The 19,457-nt window shown below is 40.0% G+C and overlaps 1 protein-coding gene across 1 annotated transcript; it reads left to right on the top strand.

The window, feature by feature from the left end:
- Positions 1-17,552, top strand: LOC108667781 (integrin beta-6). The gene is made up of 17 exons (XM_018154851.2): positions 1-255; positions 1,752-1,908; positions 2,468-2,627; positions 2,950-3,024; positions 3,385-3,475; positions 4,290-4,460; positions 8,424-8,525; positions 9,358-9,522; positions 9,803-9,952; positions 10,218-10,337; positions 11,047-11,271; positions 11,814-11,985; positions 13,650-13,762; positions 14,166-14,325; positions 15,172-15,330; positions 15,832-15,980; positions 16,687-17,552. Exons 1-17 carry the CDS (start codon positions 85-87, stop codon positions 16,762-16,764), a joined length of 2,418 nt encoding a protein of 805 aa, XP_018010340.1. The 5' UTR covers positions 1-84; the 3' UTR covers positions 16,765-17,552.
- Positions 17,553-19,457: the final 1,905 nt, after the last annotated feature.

Below are 19,457 nucleotides of genomic sequence, written 5' to 3'. Positions count from 1 at the left end.
ATTTGTATTAAGTTTCCCACTCTTCAGATTTGTATAAAAACTTTATTCTAGAAATTTATAATTCGACGCACAATCTGTGGTGCCATGGCGACCATGAGAAACTCGCACGGCTATCGAATAAGTTTTCTAGTTTTTTGCTCGTTGTTGTTGATTGATTCAAGCAAATCGTCAAGTGTTTGCAACACGCACGAGACTTGCGCCAAGTGCATCGAGGCTCCTACCTGTAACTGGTGCCTCAGAGACGCTGTGCCCAAGGTGGGAATATCCAGGTTCTGTTTATAACTTATTTTCGGGGGCGCAGCCGTAGGCCACAAATTTTACTCTAAAATAAGCCCTAGATCCAACTCCTAGTTTCACCATGCATTAACTTTACTCAGCCTCAGAACTAGAAGCCGCAGACTACGCTTGAACTCCGTAATCCAGACAAGCGACACACTGCCGAAAGACAATAGCGCCGTAGGTCTTCAGCCACTGCTAAAGCATGCTCGCTCATAAGCAGCCAGTTCCCCCATCCGGCTGTACCTACTCCTGCCTAAACTCTTCTGGCCTAACCTATTCACGCTGTCCCTCCAGATGCAGCATGACCATGTTTACCTTTGGCAAGCTTATTTTGTGGTTGTGTGCGGCGCTATGGCCTTGAGCACTTGACTTCATAGGCCGTTATGCACTCTAGCGTTCTTACCTATGGAAAGGATGATGAACTAAGTGTGAAGTATGGCAAAGCTGGCCTCCGGCATGCGCCCCAAGAAACTCTCCCTATGCAGATGCGAGCGTCCCTAGTTTCTAAATATAGTTTTGCACGATGTGCATCTACGTACGTTGGGATGACGTCTCGCAATCCCTATTCTAGGGTCGCAGAACATAAGGGGAGGAGCTTTAGAATGGTCACTTAATATCGCGCCCTCCTAATTCGGTTGTGCGCGCTCACGCCGGGCAGTGAGATGTTCCATTTTCTGAAAGTGACTTCAATGTTTTATATTCCACTTCCGGTGGTTCCGATTCACGCATTTAGACTCATTGAATATTTTTAAACAGATGCCTAGTTTAAATTCAGCTTTTAGCTCTTACCCACATGAAATTGTAAATAGATAGGTTTTACCGTTTAGGTTTTGTAATCTTGACTACTAATTACTTATTTATTTGTTCTAGAATTTTCGAACTGATGACCCTGAAATGTTTTCTATAAAGAAAGTATGAATTTTTGTGGAGTTTTCTTTACTTTTAAATTTTTAGTGTGAAAGCGTTAGCAATTGAACAAGGCCATTTCTTCGTCAGTCAGTTTCCCAAAACTAGATCAATGCACTGCCAGCCGGAAAAATAGTTCATAACAGCGGCAAATTTCGTTGAAAACACATAATTCATCTTGCGGACTATTGTCCATAGCTAGTTAGCAATTTTATGGTGCACATAATGTTGCTTCTATTGATGCAATAAGAGATTATTTCTCGCTTACTTTCGCCGTTCTCCATCACTGTCGAAGCTAGTGAATGCGGCTCTTAGCTTTATCATTTGGCTTCGATGGGCATTTCTTTGCTGTTATATTTGCCTGGTGGTTTAGTTGACCCAGTTAATTAGAATATATATATATAATTAGATGGTCGGATTGCTATGTATTTCAATCATTTTTGTAAAATTAGTCAATGTATCATATTTGATATGCGTAATTTCTCTATTTATTCAATAAATAAATTCCCATGTCGGTCATTTCGTAGTATGATTATATTTTTTTAATTATTTTATCGCTGGTGCAGAGTGCTTGCCTCGGACCTGACGAGCTCCACAAATGCACGGATGGCAAACTGCAAGAACTGAAGAGCGGATACCGGAGCGATAGAAAATTAATCCCGGCCAACAAATACGTACGAGCCACGCTGACGCCTCACAGTACAAGTGTTGACATCAGAAGCGGTGAGGAAATCGCCAGTGCACAGGATGTCCTCGGATTACGTGGAGATCAGTTCATTAATTTTGATAATTTAACATCTTTTTCAATCGCTCATGAATTTTTCTGGTCTTATAACGAGTGATTCTCTAAACTTGTTTTCGATATTGAACGAATAGAGCTTATTTTCCTAATAATTATTCTCATAGTATCAGCTATTAAAATAAATTTATTGTGCTTGCCTCTATGTTGGTCAAGTAAGTTTCCTCAATAGGGACAAGTCTATTCGTCATATAAATACACGGTAATTTATTATTTCATTCAAGCCTAATCAGTTTCCTACTTGGATTTTTCATAAACTTCTAGTCACTGGTCTTAATCCAGCTGAATAAGACTAAAACAATCTGAACTGACATTCTATGTTTTCAATGGACATTGTACATAGTTCTACATTTTACAAGTTCATGAGGCGAGTAATTTTTGGTTATCTTTTGATTTTTGAACTTTTTTGTCCGTTAGACGCCTGCATGGCCGTCCTTTTGAATTTGCCCATACTCCTCTACCTGGCCCCCTGTTTCCATACAGGCGACACTGTGGAGGTTCCTCTGATCCTGAAAGTGACCTCGGCACCTAAGATAGATTTGTATTACCTGACGGACATCTCTTCGAGCATGAAAGATGATTTGGAAAGTGTCAAAAATCTGGCAAGCACACTAGGAGAGGAGATCAAAAATCACACGAGCGAGTAAGAAATTTTTCAGACAAACGGGCTGCAAGCCACTTACAGTGAAAAATTCTTCCATACGAACATCTCCATCAACGCACACTGAAATATTTTTCAGATAAGTTCATCACAAATTAAACTGATGATAGCAGATAATCGTTTGTGCAGATAATCGTGCCCAACAAATTGAAATTTTAAGCCCATGTTGATTTTTGTCACTAAATATTACTGAAGCACTTAGATATTAATTCCAATATCAATATTAATTGAAATGAGGCCTAATATTTAAAAAAAGTACATATTACTATTAATTATTGAGAGGTCATACAAAACATCTCTTCAGCTTCAACGTTGGTTTCGGGACTTTCGTGGACAAAGACACGTTGCCTTACGCAGATGCAATAGCAACAATCAGAGGGTAAGTGATACGAGAATGTGTGTAAAGCAAGTGAACTTTTATGTGGGTAAATTTCTTGAAAACAATACAAAGTTTTCAGAAAATTGTTATTTATATTTTTTCATCTTGGAATAATTAGTGCGTGTTAAGTCTTCAAAACTGATATATGGATTTAAGACTCAGGGGATTGACGTATTTCATTGGGTGATGTATTTAAGCCTTTGTTAATCTAACTACAACTGCTCGCTGACAATAATCGAAATCACTCTACTTCAAAACATTTCTTTCGTTTTGTCGAAAATTATTTTTGCGCTCATTTGATTGAATATTCTGACTTCTGCACATGGTTTTAATGAACAAATTTGTATTTCGGTGGCATAGACAGCACAGACCTACCAGCAAACAATGTGATGTGTCTATGACTTTCTGCAACGCCATGGCGCTGGAGAAGTACGATACTGCAACATTTGAGGTACGATGTCGTAAAATTTTAGGTACGGTACTGCAACATTTAAGGTACGATACCGCAGCACTTGAGGTACGATACTGCAACATTTGAGGTACGATGTCGTAAAATTTGAAGTACGGTACTGCAACCTTTGAGGTACGATACCGCAGCACTTGAGGTACGATACCGCAGCACTTGAGGTACGATACTGCAACATTTGAGGTACGATGTCGTAAAATTTGAGGTAAGGTACTACAACCTTTGAGGTACGATACCGCAGCACTTGAGGCACGATACTGCAACATTTGAGATACGATAGCGCAACATTTCAGGTACTAATACACAACATTGAGGTACGATACCGGCATACCGCACAAGAATGTTTAGGCAATGTTTTATTTGAAAATATGCAATGGTTTCTAGATCCTAAAATTAGAACGACCAGAGACAGAGAAGTAATCATTTTTAAATTGCTTTCAATGGAAAATCGTAAATTTAGTATGCCTTCACTTTGCTTCACATGATTATTAAACACCGATTGATCATGACACCATTCAAAACAATACTACAATTTTATTGTAGCATTGCTATGAATAAAATGTCACTACTCCTCTGAAATTCTAGATGTACCTTCTAAATATAGTTCAGAATATGAAATGGGATGTAGGAAGCTCGAGAAAATACACTGAAAGAGTTCCGCTTTATCGTTTATGTCAGTTCGCGTAGTAATGAATATTCAGGATTTGACGTTAGAACCATTTAATTTTCCGGTTTTTCTAAAAACATTTCTCCTGCTTGATGCTTTTAAGATTTGCATGTTTAACCGCGTGTTTGACAGGCAGTAGTGGGTGATGCTCAAGTGTTGGCGAACGATGACTCGCCAGAGGGAGGTTTCGACGCTCTGCTGCAGGCCCTGGCATGCAAAGAACAAATTCGATGGAGGGATGAGGCGGCCAAGATTCTCCTCTTCTCAACAGACGCTGCTTTCCACTACGCTGGCGATGGCAAGGTTGTCAAATGTTTCCATATTCAATCAAATTCAGTGAAATTCGATCAAATATTTCCATGCTCTTTTGCGCAAGTGACAAAATTTGTACTCAACCAATTGGTAAACTTTATTATCACGACGGCTGTTGGTAGCGGCATGTGAGCGGCAGCTCCACTCTGAAGCCCCAGCAACGACTGTTTCTGTTGATAAACCACTAGATCCCCAGGCTGACGCATATGCTCATCCTGGGACAAGTGTACAGAACACAGTTGTACCGAATGGATCAACGTGCTCGGGTAGCTTGTCGTGCATGGCTTAAACTCCCGACCGATGTTCCTGACGCAATGCTGCACGCATCTATGGGTAGCGGCAGCGGTACGGGTATATCAAGTCTCTTGGTTCGAATACCTCTGGCCAAGCAAAAAAGGCTTGTCAAATGTCTGTGTCGGCAAGAGTTCCTGTTGTCCGAGCATGTACCCGTACAACTACTGAGTGGACTTCAGCGTGGGCTATAGCATTGGGCAATATCGTCGACGGTCGAGGGGCTGTGCCCCAAGCCTCGGCTTCCCCCGAGGTAGTTCCCGGGTCTCTACATGAACGCGCCTGCTTAACGGTGGAGATTACATTAAAGCCGTGAAAGTCAGGTGTGCAGCCCTCCCTACGCCATTGCGCTGTAGGAGGGGTAGGCCGGGCAATGAGGCATTGTCATCGTGCGAGACATGTGGAGTATTTGCCTCACTTGGCCACATGTCTCAGGCCTGCCCCCTGGTGCATGGTTAACGGGTGAAGCGTCACGATGAGGTGACGAGGTTCATTTCAGGTTGGTTGCGGCACAGAGGCTATACGATTGTACAAAAACCCATGTTGCCCTATGAGGGAACATTTTGCAAGCCAGATATGGTGATATGGAAGCCTGGGGATGTCGGCGCCACTCTGCTTGATACACAGGTGGTGTCCGGCGGCTTCTGTTTAACCACGGCTCATACCCGAAAAGTTGCCAAGTATGACACCCTCCAGGTTAGGCAGGGCGTACTTGTCATCTCCGGGGCGAGCGAGGTGTCCTTGTTTTCGGCGACTTTGAGTTGGCGAGGTTATTGGGCGCCAGACTCGGTCCGGGCATTGAAGACCCTGGGTTTAACCAACGGGGACCTATTGATTATGGCGGTCAAAGTCCTTACCTGGACTGCGGGCATGCGCAGGGCCTGGACTCGTTCAGGCCGAAAGGCCCACCAGGCTAATTATGGTTGCTTATTATGCTGACAATTGCTGGCGCTGACCAAGTACGGTATCCGGGCTGAAGCGAGCACGCAAGTAGTGACGGGACCTACACTCGGACTGGCGCCGTAACCGATGGCCTGGGAGACCTCGGGGGGAGGTATGCCAGCCCGTGTGCTCTAACTATTGCTTGTGTGAGGATGCACCAGTCATAAGACCCGGGTCAGGGGGACTCATAACCAAGCTTTCGCCGCTGTGCTGCCTGTGGTATCTCCTTGCGGAGAGGGCTCCGTAACCAGGCCGCGGGGGTCGTGCTAATCCGCACCTGGGGGGACTCAGCCCCGTCGACCAATCTGGCAGCACGAGTATGCATACGGTATCAGTCTTCGGGGAGTTGGCCTTGAAACTGAGCAGCTTTACGTCAGACTCGGGGTTGGCCGAAGGTGTTCGTGCTTTGTCAGGTACCATATGGCGGCTTCCTAGGTCACCTCTTAACGATCTAGGGAAATTTCCTAAGTCCCTATGATCGAGGACAAACGAGTGGTGGCACTGTCGCTGACCCAACAGGTTTTGACCACATAACGGAAGGCATCTCGTGACTGACTTTTGGCTTGATCTGGCACTGATGGAAGGCGTTTGGGGGCGGGCGCCTGCCGTATCACTGTGGCGAATGGATTCAGGGCGGCGTTCTTTTACCATCCTGCACCTCAATGTCCTCCTTGTTGTGAATAAAGGGGTGAGGGAGGGGGAGAACCGTTGCTGATTGGGTGGCGATGGCGGGGTGGGCAACGGAGAGTGTGCCATATCCTCCGGGCTGCTGGTATTCCCAACAAGCGGCTACCCACCAACAGCTAAATGATGATCTCATTTACAGGCCCATTGGCCATCGCTGACCCATAAGGAGTATTCCAGTGAGAATATTTCTGATAGTCTTTACTTGATTTACTTATGTTTGTCTTTACAGTGTCAGTACGGAAATCATCAAAGAACTCGTAATAATTTGCATGGTGAAGAATTTTCGTCTATCATTAGGCTGTCCTGGTATTCAATTAGAGACGGTAACTCTCCCACACGTAACCCGTCAATTCAGTGGCTGGTTTCTGATTTATAGGGAAAACTTATATACAAAAGATAGCAGACAGTGCATCCTTCAATACCTCAACTCCAAGCTAGACCTGCCACAATTATCAAGAAGAAAGCATGCCTCATTTCAGCCATGCGTAAAAAATCGTTATATTGGAATAATAGCAACGTTCAATATAAGAAGATGTCAAACTATTCAAGGGGGGGTATACCCTAAAATTTTCGATTTGGCTTTTCCGGTTTCTAGTCTCATCTTAAAGCTGACATTTCAGGTACTGAGGTTTTTTACACCATTTTTTACACTTTTTTTACACCATTGCCATCTGTGTACGTTGATTTATGCTTTCACGACAGATCATGAAAGGGGGGTGGGGGGAGTTCTTTAACAAATTAGATAGGAGCTTATTCGCTGCCCAGCACTATAAATACAGTGTTTGCTTGAGGTGCAGCTCAGTAGCCCGCCTGGCGTTGAATGAGAAGGTGCGCATGTAGTCACTCCCACCATCCTTGAGCGGAATCAAGCTCCAGGAACGTTTAGTTTCGTATCCTTGCTACACTGAGTGCCAATTGCGATGCGGGCGAAACTTTGTCGCGCTCTCCTGAACATTCCAAGTTATTGTCACGGAAAATCTATCTCCTCCTAGAGTTTTGAAGCTACAGCGATGAGACATATACCATTCGATTTGTAAAGACCATACATATCGAGTAACGACGCCCTAGTTTTAGATTTGTGCATAGTTCGGATTCAAAATGGGGGAGGGGGAAAAATTTGAAGAAAACGGAAAAATGCGTGTAAAAAACTAAGGCAAAAATAAAAAATCGGGCTTCGTTAATAAAAAAAACAACACCAGGGGCCACGGCTATAAACTAAAAAAATATATCTCAGTACTCACTGCAGTGAGTGCCAGAGAACGCATTTTCTCGTCGACGAAAACTTGAGGTCACGGACGGACGGAAAGACAGACAGACGGACATGGCGAGCACAATAGTGTATTTTTTCCATAAACGAGAAAATGCGCTAAAAACTGCGCTGCAACTTCTCCACGCGACAAAATTTCTTCTCGCCTCGAATCACCGACATGTGGAACAGCCTCCCCGATGACATCGTTGGCGCTCCAAGTATGAACGCGTTCAAGAACAGACTAGATAAAGCTATGGAAAAATGTATGTTCAGATTTGAAATGCCTAGCACCATAACGAACCCGGTGGAAGTCTAGTAGCTACTTCAAACTATCGTCAGTCATGAAAAGATCCGGTCAAATGACACGATTTTAGATCTGATGACACGATTTAGAATTTTCCGAAAAAATCATACGAACAAAATGTTCCTTTATTTTGGTTTTACATATATGTGTGAAGTTTAAGAAAGATCCGTTAGTAAATGTGGAAGTTTTTCTGGAGGGTCTACCCCCCCCCCTTAATAATTCGTGGAAACATTCATGTTAAAAATACACAAATGCGGGATAAAATCAAAACAGTGAAGAAAGTTTTAAATTAAATTTTACCGAACGATTTATGAAGTTGCGCGGAAAGAAGAACAATGTACATGATTAGACCGTAAATGAAAACGTTTTAAATTTCGCAGTGAGACAAAGTTTTGTACAAGTTGAAATCTATATATACGACAAAATTTCGTTTTGGTGCTTTCAAAATATCAATATTACATTGCATTAACTTTTTCTTCAGTTGGCCGGAATCGCGGCACCTCACGACGGAGCTTGTCACATGGACCGAGAAGGGAAAGTCTACACGGAGGCGCTCACATTGGACTACCCCAGCGTTTATCAGGTGATTATCAGATACAAGATTCAGCTTGTTTTTGTGCGATGCACTTTGAGTTTATGAAAATTACCCTTGAGAAAATTTACAAAGTGGCTTTTCAAAATAAATTTAGGTATAGTAATTTAATAAAAGTATAAAAGTTTTGACTACGCTTGCCAAGGCGCGTTGCTATGTTTCTATTCGATCTGTTTTTGTTTTTTTCTTATCTGTTTCTATCGTTATTATATGTAATTCATATTTTCTTCGAACGATCTGAGAAGTGTTAGCTATTATTTCATCGGGATGGTTCTGAATTGAAGGAGAACATTTCGCCTAGTCATTCGCAATGCGTCTCAAAACTCATCCCGAGTTAATTAAAAAGTGTTGGCACGGTCTAGACAAATTTGATGATGTCGCTACTTATGAACTAAAACTACAATTGCGACGTTTTGTTGATTTTTTTCTTTATTGGTCCAACAGATAAGATGTTTAGCGAATTTAAATAAGTAAAAAGGATACCCAGGTCTTCAAAATCAATTCCATTTAGTAATCAAGTAAATGTTGAGTGTTTCACACGTTTTCGACTATTTCACTACATTATTCGGTTGTACTGTATATACTGTATGTGATGGAGGCAGGCTAAAGTAACAATTCCTTTTGGATAATGTCCCCGATCATTATTATGAACAAGCTCTGATTAATCAAAAATTGTGTCATTTGGTTTTCCTTACTCTAAAATAATCATTAAATCAGACCAAAGTACGCGTACATATTTTATTTTATGAATAGATATGACTAGACTAAATAATTTTACGGCTTGATTTTGGAGTGATTGTACGAATAATTTCTCACAACCCAGATTTCGAGAGCCGCGAACTCGAGCGAAGTACACGTGGTTTTTGCTGTAATTGAGAGGGCAAAAGCTCTGTACGATGCACTGAGCAAGCAAGTGGAGCTATCGAGCACCGTTCTCATTGAGGAGGATTCATCCAACATAGTGGATCTCATCATCAGCCAAACATCGGTAATCGTTTAAATTTTGAGAAAAATAATGTTAACTTCTTTGCACCACTAAAAATAAAAATCATTCTACTTGACATTGAATGAGGGAGAACGAAATGTCTTAAAAATAATTAAAAATTAAGTAAAAGCTAATATCAACGACTTAGATATTTTCAATCTATTCGTTACAGGATAAATAATATATTACACGATACGTATTTCCTTCTATAAGTAATTTATTAACGATAACGTAACACTCATTTCAATAAAATCAAACCAGCTAACAATATTCAATTTTTTAGAAAATCACGACTACTTACGACATGGTAGCGACTGGGTACCCGGAGGAAGACATGGAGGTAACTCTGACCGCCAGGTGCCCTAAAGGCAACGGGTCTACCTGCGCTGGATTGGTGCTTGGCAATTCTGGAGTAATTACTGTCAGCATCAAGGTGAGCGATACCGTTACGACTGTAAACAATCATTAGACATGATATTTATTCAACTATAAAATCTCAAAAGCTTTTATTTAGAACAATCTTGTGCTGCTTGTAACTCAATTAAGCTCTCTTTTTGGTTACGATTGCCTTTTGTTGCGACGTGCAACTTCATGCCAGCGGTTTGTGGAACCTTACGAAGTAACTTTGAAGAATGAAAAGTTCAATTTTCAATCCGTCGAAAAAGTTCAATCCGTCAATTTAATTTTATTAATTACAGTTGAAGAGATGTCCGCCTTCCGATAAACCCAAGAAGACAATGTTCACCATCCACCCCAGGGATAATGCCAAAATCAACGCCACCATCGCCGTGAATTTCCTGTGTACATGCCAGTGTGAGGTAACTAATTTATCTGCCGCATATTTTATGATGAAGAATGGGGACGCTCAGGGAAGATATTTTCTTCCGTACGCTGAATGGGATAGAACTTTGAGACTAGCCTCTTAATTGTCGTTTATATGACATCACAAGCCAGGTTTTCTTGGTAATTGTACAATTATATTTTCGAACGTTCTAAAAAATTGATTGCAAACTCGGCTCTGCTCGAGAGGTTGTGTAACGCAAGTCAGCGAGTCAACACGGTAGGTTAACCAAGCGTGACTGGTCAAAATGGTCTGTTAACCCGGCATAGGAAAGCAAGCCAGCGCATAAGAGTAAACTTATTAACAGGATAATACATTGTGGAAATATAAACCGAAGCGACAAATTTCCCTGGGCACAACAAAGTAGCCCGGCGTTACAGGGTAGCCTGGCACGGCGCAGAAACCCAGCACCAAAATAATCCGGTGGACGAGCTGGCCAAAATAAAGAAGAGAACAAATAAATTAAAATGCCTATGTACATTGGTGTAGATATATTATTATTATTGAGTTATTGTGATAATGAGCAACACTAAAATAAGTTCAACTATTCATCATGATTTACTTATCATATTTGCTATATATCGTAAAGATTTTTAGCCTTCTGCGTGACTAAGTTATAATAAATGTTCACGAAAGAGCAAGTTTGTAAGAAATTTTGTTTGTAATCGTCTTATAATCTCTACCAGGAGCCAGAAGTGAGTTCTGCACGCTGCAGCGGTCGTGGTACTCTGGAGTGCGGAACGTGTGCTTGCGAAGGGGGCTTCTTCGGCGCGAACTGCAGCTGCAACATGGACTCGGAGCAGAGCAACGAGAAGTGCATAACGGACAGCTCCGGCGCGGTCTGCAGCGGCAGGGGGAGCTGCGTCTGCGGAAAGTGCTTGTGCGATCAGTTTGAGGAGAGCGGAAGCACGGTAAAGTACAAGAGAGCACGGAATCGTGAAAGTTTGCGATGATGTGGGTTAAAATTGAAAAATTATACTAATTTTGTTTATTGTACATGTCATTTGTGTAATGATGATAGCTCATCAAGAAAAACGTCTAATATCGTTACTTTCATTGAACAACACTGTTTCATTTCAAGAGTTAATTTTTGTTAATTTTAATGCAAAAGTTCGATTCAGAAATCATAAAACCAAACTGTAATTTGGGTGTTTCAGTATCTCTCAACAATTTAAATAATATCCAGGGTAATCAAGGGTTTCTCAATCTAATGAATGGTTGACAGGATTTGTTAGTTTTTGAATATATATTGTAAGAATTATTCAGAAGTCTCATTTAGAAGATTTGTTACAAATTTCGCACATATAGTAACTTATGGCAAGAGGACAAAGAAACAAATAAGTACTTTCCTTTTCAGTTTCCCATCTTAAATTTTCCCGATAGTAGAAGTGAAATACCAATTGAAGGACTCGAAATGTTGCATTACCATTTTGATTTCTTAATTATCTGACAGCACTCGTACTGCAGCGAAACTTTGTGCTCGGAGAGCGATTTTTCTTGCGGCCCTACGAAAGACAATTTGTGCTACAATCATGGCGACTGCCGGTGCGGCAACTGCACATGCCACCCGACGCGCACGGGGAAGTTTTGCAACTGTCCTACAGCCACGGAAAGATGTTATCCAAGTGAGAAAATCACTCAAAAACATATAGTTCATATGAAAATTTCGCATGAGACAGACCATTAATGGAGATATTTGACCAAACTCCCACGGCAAACACGTAGCATATGATGAGAAACCCATACCCTATGAAACAATATTTTGGGACCGGATCTAGGCTGCGGCTGAATAGTCATTACACTCGGGGCAAAGTAATTCTGGGTTTTCTTGGCCACCCGATTGAACTCAGTTTCTGGTCAGAATCTCCTATCCGACTTTTTAGCCGCTGGAGAGTATGAAAAGAGTTGGCCGAGCCTAGTCATGCCGAGCTCGCTAGCTGCCCAAATGCTACCCTTCGAACCTTGAGCTGAAGCAGACATAGAGAAACTGATTTAAGTGCTCCCAGAGTCCTAGGCGGCCCTAATGTAGGGTCGCGCACCCCTCTTAATTTGATCATGGTAATTGCAAGAAAAAACTCGGATAAATGACATGCATCACTTGAAAACAACCTAGAATGTAACAAGTAAAATCGACCTTAAGGCAATAAAAAGGAATTATCGGCGCCAAGCAAGGTTCCAACTGCCGGAAATAATGACGGTCTACAAAATCTATGGATAGACGTGTGTCTTATTGGCATTAAATCATTGAATTTATTATTTTATTGAATTGTCAGCAATGCATTTGTTCAATGCGATTAGTCTTGCAACTCATCCAGGCTACTATATACGGCGACTTTTCAACGGGCAAGGCATTGTCAAAAGCTACTTGACTTGACAATTAGTAGAACCATTACTTTGAGATCTAGTTTATTCGTTACAATACCTGATTTAGCTAGGAAAATTTATTAATGCTAATTGTTTGTAATGTTGCAAAGCCAAAAATAATTTAGTGTTATCGAATGTTAACTCGACAGAAATTTTTTCCGAACCTTCTGAAATTCTTTTGTAACATCCTATTTTAGATGTTCTCGGTGAGAGTTAGATATATATCATTATATATATCATTGAATAGTATATATATATATAATCCTATTTATATACTGCGCTGCAACTTGTCCACACAACATTTCTTCTCGCTTCGAATGTGGAACAGCCTCCTTGATTACATCGTTGGCGCTCCGAGTATGAACGCGTTCAAGAACAGACTAGATAAAACTATGGAAAAATATATGTTCAAACTTGAAATGCCTATAGCACCATATCGAACCCGGTGGAAGCCTAGTATAGCTATTTCAAACTGTCGTCAGTCTTGAAAAGATACGGTCAAATGACACGATTTTAGATCTTCTGTGAACAAGTCACGAAAAGTAAGAATCGGCGACAGGCCACATCAGGCCTACTCTTTAGCGCTCACTATGTTATGTCATGTTATATATGTATACTGAATCAGAAAATGTATTACAACATCTATGTATTACAACAGATTTTATTTTGGATTCAATTTGTCGGCACCACGTTTATTTGTTCGCATCAGGTTTCTTATTTTTTTGCAACTTCTCAGGAATGCAATGCATCTTAATTCGTCCATAATACGTCGGCCATAATGTGATATTATTTGGATTTTTTTGCTAAAAAATATCAAATTTTGTCAAATTTTAGATGATGTATAAAATTAGTTGATAACCTTTCATTTCCTTTTGATACATTTCTTTTTAAACCAAATAAATGAGCTTTGCTCAAATTTTTTCAGGTGGATCAGGAGACATGTGCTCTGGCAGAGGCCGTTGTGAGTGCAACACGTGCGTGTGCGACAGAAAAGATGACAACTTTTGGTTCTTTGGCGACACTTGCCAGTACTGCAAGGTTAGCAATCATTTCTCATAACCAATCACCGCATAATTAATTCCGAATTCACTCGGCAAAATCGTTCAAACCATATACCAGATATTTTTTAAGCTCTGAGGCAAAATGTTCCTATTGTAATGTTACGGGACTTGATTTACATTTTTGATAACTTGAGGCATAAAGAAAGAAATGTAATATCTTATGTTATTTGAGCTAGCTGATTAATCTTCGATATTAGAAGTGACCTCTATAGATTTGTTTTTTAAGAGCATATATATGGAGGCTTCAATGTTCTACAAGCGATACATTTAGGCATTATGAATAATATATAATGGCAAAAACTGTGTTGTGTTTGCATTTAATCTGTAAATTTGTTTCAAATCATTTAAAATGGAAATGACATATTGCAAAAAATTTTCAGGACTGTGGAGACTTCTGCACCGGAGAATACAGTCTGATGCCGTGCTTGCAATGCGAGTGGTTCAACAAATACAAGAATTTTAAAGTGAAAGAAACAAACAAAGAGCAATATTGCAAGTCGAGAAAATGCCATCTGGTCACTAATTACACCATAGTCACACGTGAGTGAAAAATATTTCATTTAATTGTTCAAATAAATCGGTTAATAATGTAATGTTATATGTTATTAAATATATCGCGTGTGCTGTGTATCTAACAATCAGACTTGTCAAACTAGCCTAACAAAATTCGGGAGCCGTCCAGGCTTCGGCCAAAAAGTCACTACACTCGGCGCAAAGTTATTCTGGGTCTGCTTGGCCACCCAATAGATATCAGTTTCTGGTCAGAATCTCCTTTCTGACTTTAGTCGACTAAGAGTATGAAAAGGGTTGGTCGAGCCGAGCCATACCGAGCCAGCAAGCTGCCTAGACTGCCCTTCGAACCCTGAGCCGAAGCGGACATAGAGAAGCTGATTTACATGCTCCCCGAGTGCTAGGCAGCCCTAATGCAGGCTCGTGCATGCCTATAAATTTGGTTAGGGTACTCCCCTCAATGATTTCCATCCCATCAATGCGAGTTTTTGATTGTATAATTTTATGCTATAAATGTCAACCATACCTTTGCTACTACTCATTACCTTCGTTCTAGCTTCCTTATCGTTGATTGTGCCTTCATAAATTTGTTAACGTTGATGCAGTAACATCGTTGGTAATGATGTTACTGCATCAAAATTATTTTTCTTTATCTATAAATATTAACCGAAACGTCGTGAAACTCGTTTGTTATCATCAAATACCTGAAACGTGGTCACAGAAAAATGTCATTTACTTCTCTTTTCTCACCTATTGGAATAAAAATTTACTTGTATCAGTATTGAAATATTTTTCTCACATTTCGCAAACCATTCTAAAAGATCTTATAACAGCTGTTGAATTTTCTTATCGCTAATGCAATGCTTGCTCCCGTAGGCGAGTACATCAATGAACTGAAAGACAAGAGCTCGTGTAAAGCAACAGATGACACTGGGAAATGTGAGAAAGAGTTCTGGTATGTCCTTTTAAACGAAACAGCCTACGAGGTCTACTACATTGATGAAGACGCCGCGTGCACTGACGATAACAAAATCAGTGAGTTTAAACTGTTATTTACTACAACCTACATAATCTGATATCGATTACGTTCGCAATATTTATGCGGGCTTGGTAGAAATTTTTGCAGAGGGAAGCTTTTAATATAAGGAAATCTTAAATAATATTACATAATTTTACCAAATGGCATTTGCAAAAAACCGTTTCGTTAGATTTAATTTTGACCATTGAAAAATTATATATTAAAAAACAGATGTCGTTGAGGTAACTCGCATTCATTTTGTGCATGGCAGTTTTCAAATGAATATAATCGTAGTATTTTCACGTTCTAGCATTCCATTCAACGGGTCTCGGACATTTTTCATCTCAGAATTTCCGAATCACTTAACTTTTTAGCGCATTTTCTCATTTATGGAAAAAATGCTCTATTGTGCTCGCCATGTCCGTCCGTCTGTCCGTCCGTGACTTCACGTTTTCGTCAACGAGAAAATGCGCTCTCTGTCACTCACTGCAGTGAGTACTAAGTTATATTTTTTTCAGTATACATCGTCGTTGGCGCATTGGCCGGGCTCTTGCTGCTCATCCTGCTCGCTCCGACGATCATTTACTGCAAGAGATGGCGGGCAAATGTTAAAGAAGTCGAAGAATTCTCGAAGCATTTGCAAACTCCGGAAAAATGGAGAGAACAGGTGAAATTTCAACCAATTGACTGAATATTACCGAAAATACATGTATAATATTCTAATGTCTTTATTGCCAATGATGGGCATTTGGCAATAACCCAATGATGGACATTGATGTAACCTCTTCTGCAGAAGAGGCTACATCAATAATCCCAGTGAAGTCTGCAATTTATAGTTATTGAATACAACGTTAAAATTTCATATTGGTTTAAATCGTAATAGACAATCTTGTGCAATAACACCTAAACATCTTTTATTGTCGTTAATTCTCTAAAGCCAGCTGCTTCATACTTATCAAGTTAATGAAATTCAATGTTTCAAACCATATGATGAAGGCGCCAAGTTTATATCACAAATGCACCGTACCTCGTGTTTGAAGTTTTTAAATGTGTGCATGAAACAAATTTAAATTTTTAATCATTCAATACATTCTATAAGTTTTGTTGAGTTTTGCGCACATAACCTCACATGACTGAACAAACAATATGATCATCTTAGAGATAAACGGAAAGTGAATTAATTCCAGTTCTGCCGTTGAATGGTTTGAAGTTGCATGATTGCCTTCAACTTCGACATAATATTAAGCAGCTCTGTGCTGAAATTTTTATCATTACGCGTAAAATACTACTAAAATATTCTGCGTAATGATTATTCTATAGTTTTATGTGCGTGTGTATATTACAATTAATTATTATTATTATCTATTCAACAGACCAATGAGCTCTACAAAGATCCCGTTGCGAAAATGCAGAACCCGCTCTATGGTGGAACTGCCAGCAACGAACTGTGAACGCGTGTCCAAATCTAGTTTAGTTGAAACGGACGATGCAGGACAAGATTTAACTACCAGATATTTTATCATTTCTCTAAATCGTGTCTGCCACGCTGATTTGTTGTCCGTGCAAAACGTAATTTCAAGAAAACAAAGCTCTGCAATAACGGACGCGTACAAACTTAGAAAAATTATTTAATTTCGACAACAAGGCCAATTTGAATAGATTAAAGCATCATAATGATTAATGTACTTATAAATAGTTGCATGTTTGACTAGTTTTCTGCTATATTTCACGCTAGAAATGAATCATGTAGTCAATGATTTGGTAGAATAATTTATTATTATCAAATAAGTTCATAATTTTTAATATTTTTGGGCCTTTAGTCTATTGAATTATAAATTGCGTTTTTTAATTTAGTCCTATTTCTGCAAGCTTTTTAAAATTCGTATTTCATCTAATGAAAAATGCACTTACATTAATCATAATTTTAAATTCCGTGACTCATATGATAATATAAGAAATGCACTAAGTTAAAGTAAAGAAATTTTCCATTGTGATTCATCCAGGACAAAAGTCGTCCAAATTTGAATTCATGCAGTCACAGGTGTCGAGAAGTTCTTGAGGTACAATAGAATCTTGCTGGTAAGTTCGGTGGATATTGAACTGACATTGTTGGTATTTTCAGAATTGCTTGATGCACTGTTTGAAAATGCTTGATCGAGTATCTCGCTTTATTCCAAGCTCCGTTTCCATTACATTATTATAATAAACTTACGATTCCAATATTTTAAAATATTTAATAAAATTGTTGATTTTAAAAATCTGTGACTCTTTTTACCGCTAGTAAACTAGGTCTGTTACCGCTAGTAACTACACTTACGTGTGTTACACGCCTGCTAGTCGTCATAACATAACATAACATAGTGATGTCGGCTCTGAAGTGTAGGCCTGATGTGGCCTGTCGCCGATTCTTTTCCATTTCGTGCCTTGTTCATAGATATAAACTCGTGTCATTTGACCGGATCTTTTCATGACTGGCGATAGTTTGAAGAAGCTACTAGATTTCCACCGGGTTCGATAAGGAGCATAGGCATTTCAAATCTGAACATGTTGTAACAAAGCGCATCGACAAAACCGTTGCCCATGGAGGCGCTTTGTTACAACCAAAAACCATTGTTCGTTTATGGACCTTAAAATCATGGACCATGGATGAGACCATGGTCAGTTGCCGCAACCTATACGGCCAGTGCCTAACTTCTTAATTAAAAGATCGGGGAGATTTTTCCCGATCTTTCAAGATCTTGCCATCTTTTTGCCTGCTTTCTTTAACCCTCTATCTTATGTCAAAGTATAACATTTTTTTCAAGCTCATAAAAATATTCCCTCTGCATATAATAAAAAATCTTTCGAATCGAGGATGACATATACAAAGCTATAATCCACCATACTAGAAAGAATCCAGGGTCCCCGAAAGCCAATAAGGTCAAGAAAATATACTTAGCCTAAACAAGTGCATGGATAATATCCTACGATAAACTTTTTTTTTAACTATCGATTAATAGTAGAAACAGTCTGAAAGTGGATATTGTGCCGGTGACGTAGACCGAATGCATCTTGAGGTGGAAGTTTCCTAGAGCGATTCGTCTAAAAGGGTCATGACGAGCGTGAGCTGTTTGTCGGGTCCTACGAGACTCCTATCGGGCATTTCTTCGTTGCCCTCTACCGAAATTCGGGTAGATCCGTCGTTATGCTCTTTACACAAATCATTCACACATCCTTTCAGCACCACGGTCAAGAAAAATAATCCTCGACTACAAGTCCCAGAATCCTGGCAGCCACCCTGATTATATACTCACCGTGTCGTCTTCCCTCGCATCAAATCAACACACATGAATGTAGCTGAAATCTTGTGCATGCTGAATTTTTTGCCATAAAAAACTGTAATTTCAGCAAAAAAGATGCAACGGGCACCAACAGCACCATCACATGCCCAATCCTAGACTATACACACTCGTATGCTCACCTAGTATCAAATCGCCTCTCGCACCGCGGTCATTGATCTACAGATACTGAATGGTCGGAATATTTGTAAGAATATGCGCGGTTTTTTAAATGAGACAAAAAAAAGAGCTTACTACATCTTGTCGAGTGTTGCTACTCCAGTATAGGTAATGTAGTTGATAATCCCTATCAGCATTAATCTTTCTGCTGCTTAGCTCTTGGCTTGACTGCAAGGTTTTGTGTAACGGAAATCGGCATCTGCCGAGGTATGGTTAAGATATTGTTCTGTTGTAATATGTCCTGAATGTGTTGATTTTCTGTATTATTGTTTTGCTACAATATGATTGAGATTGGTGTAAAGATACAAATTCAGCGTTGCTAAAGGTGCTTGATTGTACACGGGGACAGTGCTGGCGGCAAGTAGATCTGGTAAATGTCGGCCGCTTGGTGACTATCCGGCAAGTAAGCTAATTAGACACGAGGACAGTATAAGGTGCGGATATCTTTTCGTTCGTGCCCGCCAGCGCCAGTGCGTCGTTAGAAGCCATCGAGTGAAGTATGCGAAAATGGAAAGTGGGATCACCTAACTCAAGTCTACACGTTGTTTTTATACTCTTTATTATAGCCCTTAAAATGCAACGTCGGGAACAACTAAACCCTGACTAATAAGGTCTTCTTCCAGTTTCAAAATACTCGTTTCTCTCTT

Source organism: Hyalella azteca, unplaced genomic scaffold (assembly GCF_000764305.2).
Source record: "Hyalella azteca isolate HAZT.00-mixed unplaced genomic scaffold, Hazt_2.0.2 contig3349, whole genome shotgun sequence".
NCBI lineage: Eukaryota > Metazoa > Arthropoda > Malacostraca > Amphipoda > Hyalellidae > Hyalella > Hyalella azteca.
This window is presented reverse-complemented; position numbering and strand designations above follow the sequence as displayed.

Coding starts and splice junctions, on each gene's coding strand:
- LOC108667781 (XM_018154851.2), top strand. CDS start 85: ATGGCGACCATGAGAAACTCGCACGGCTATCGAATAAGTTTTCTAGTT. Junction 3,476..4,289: donor ACGATACTGCAACATTTGAG/GTACGATGTCGT, acceptor CGTGTTTGACAG/GCAGTAGTGGGTGATGCTCA. Junction 11,986..13,649: donor CACGGAAAGATGTTATCCAA/GTGAGAAAATCA, acceptor AAATTTTTTCAG/GTGGATCAGGAGACATGTGC.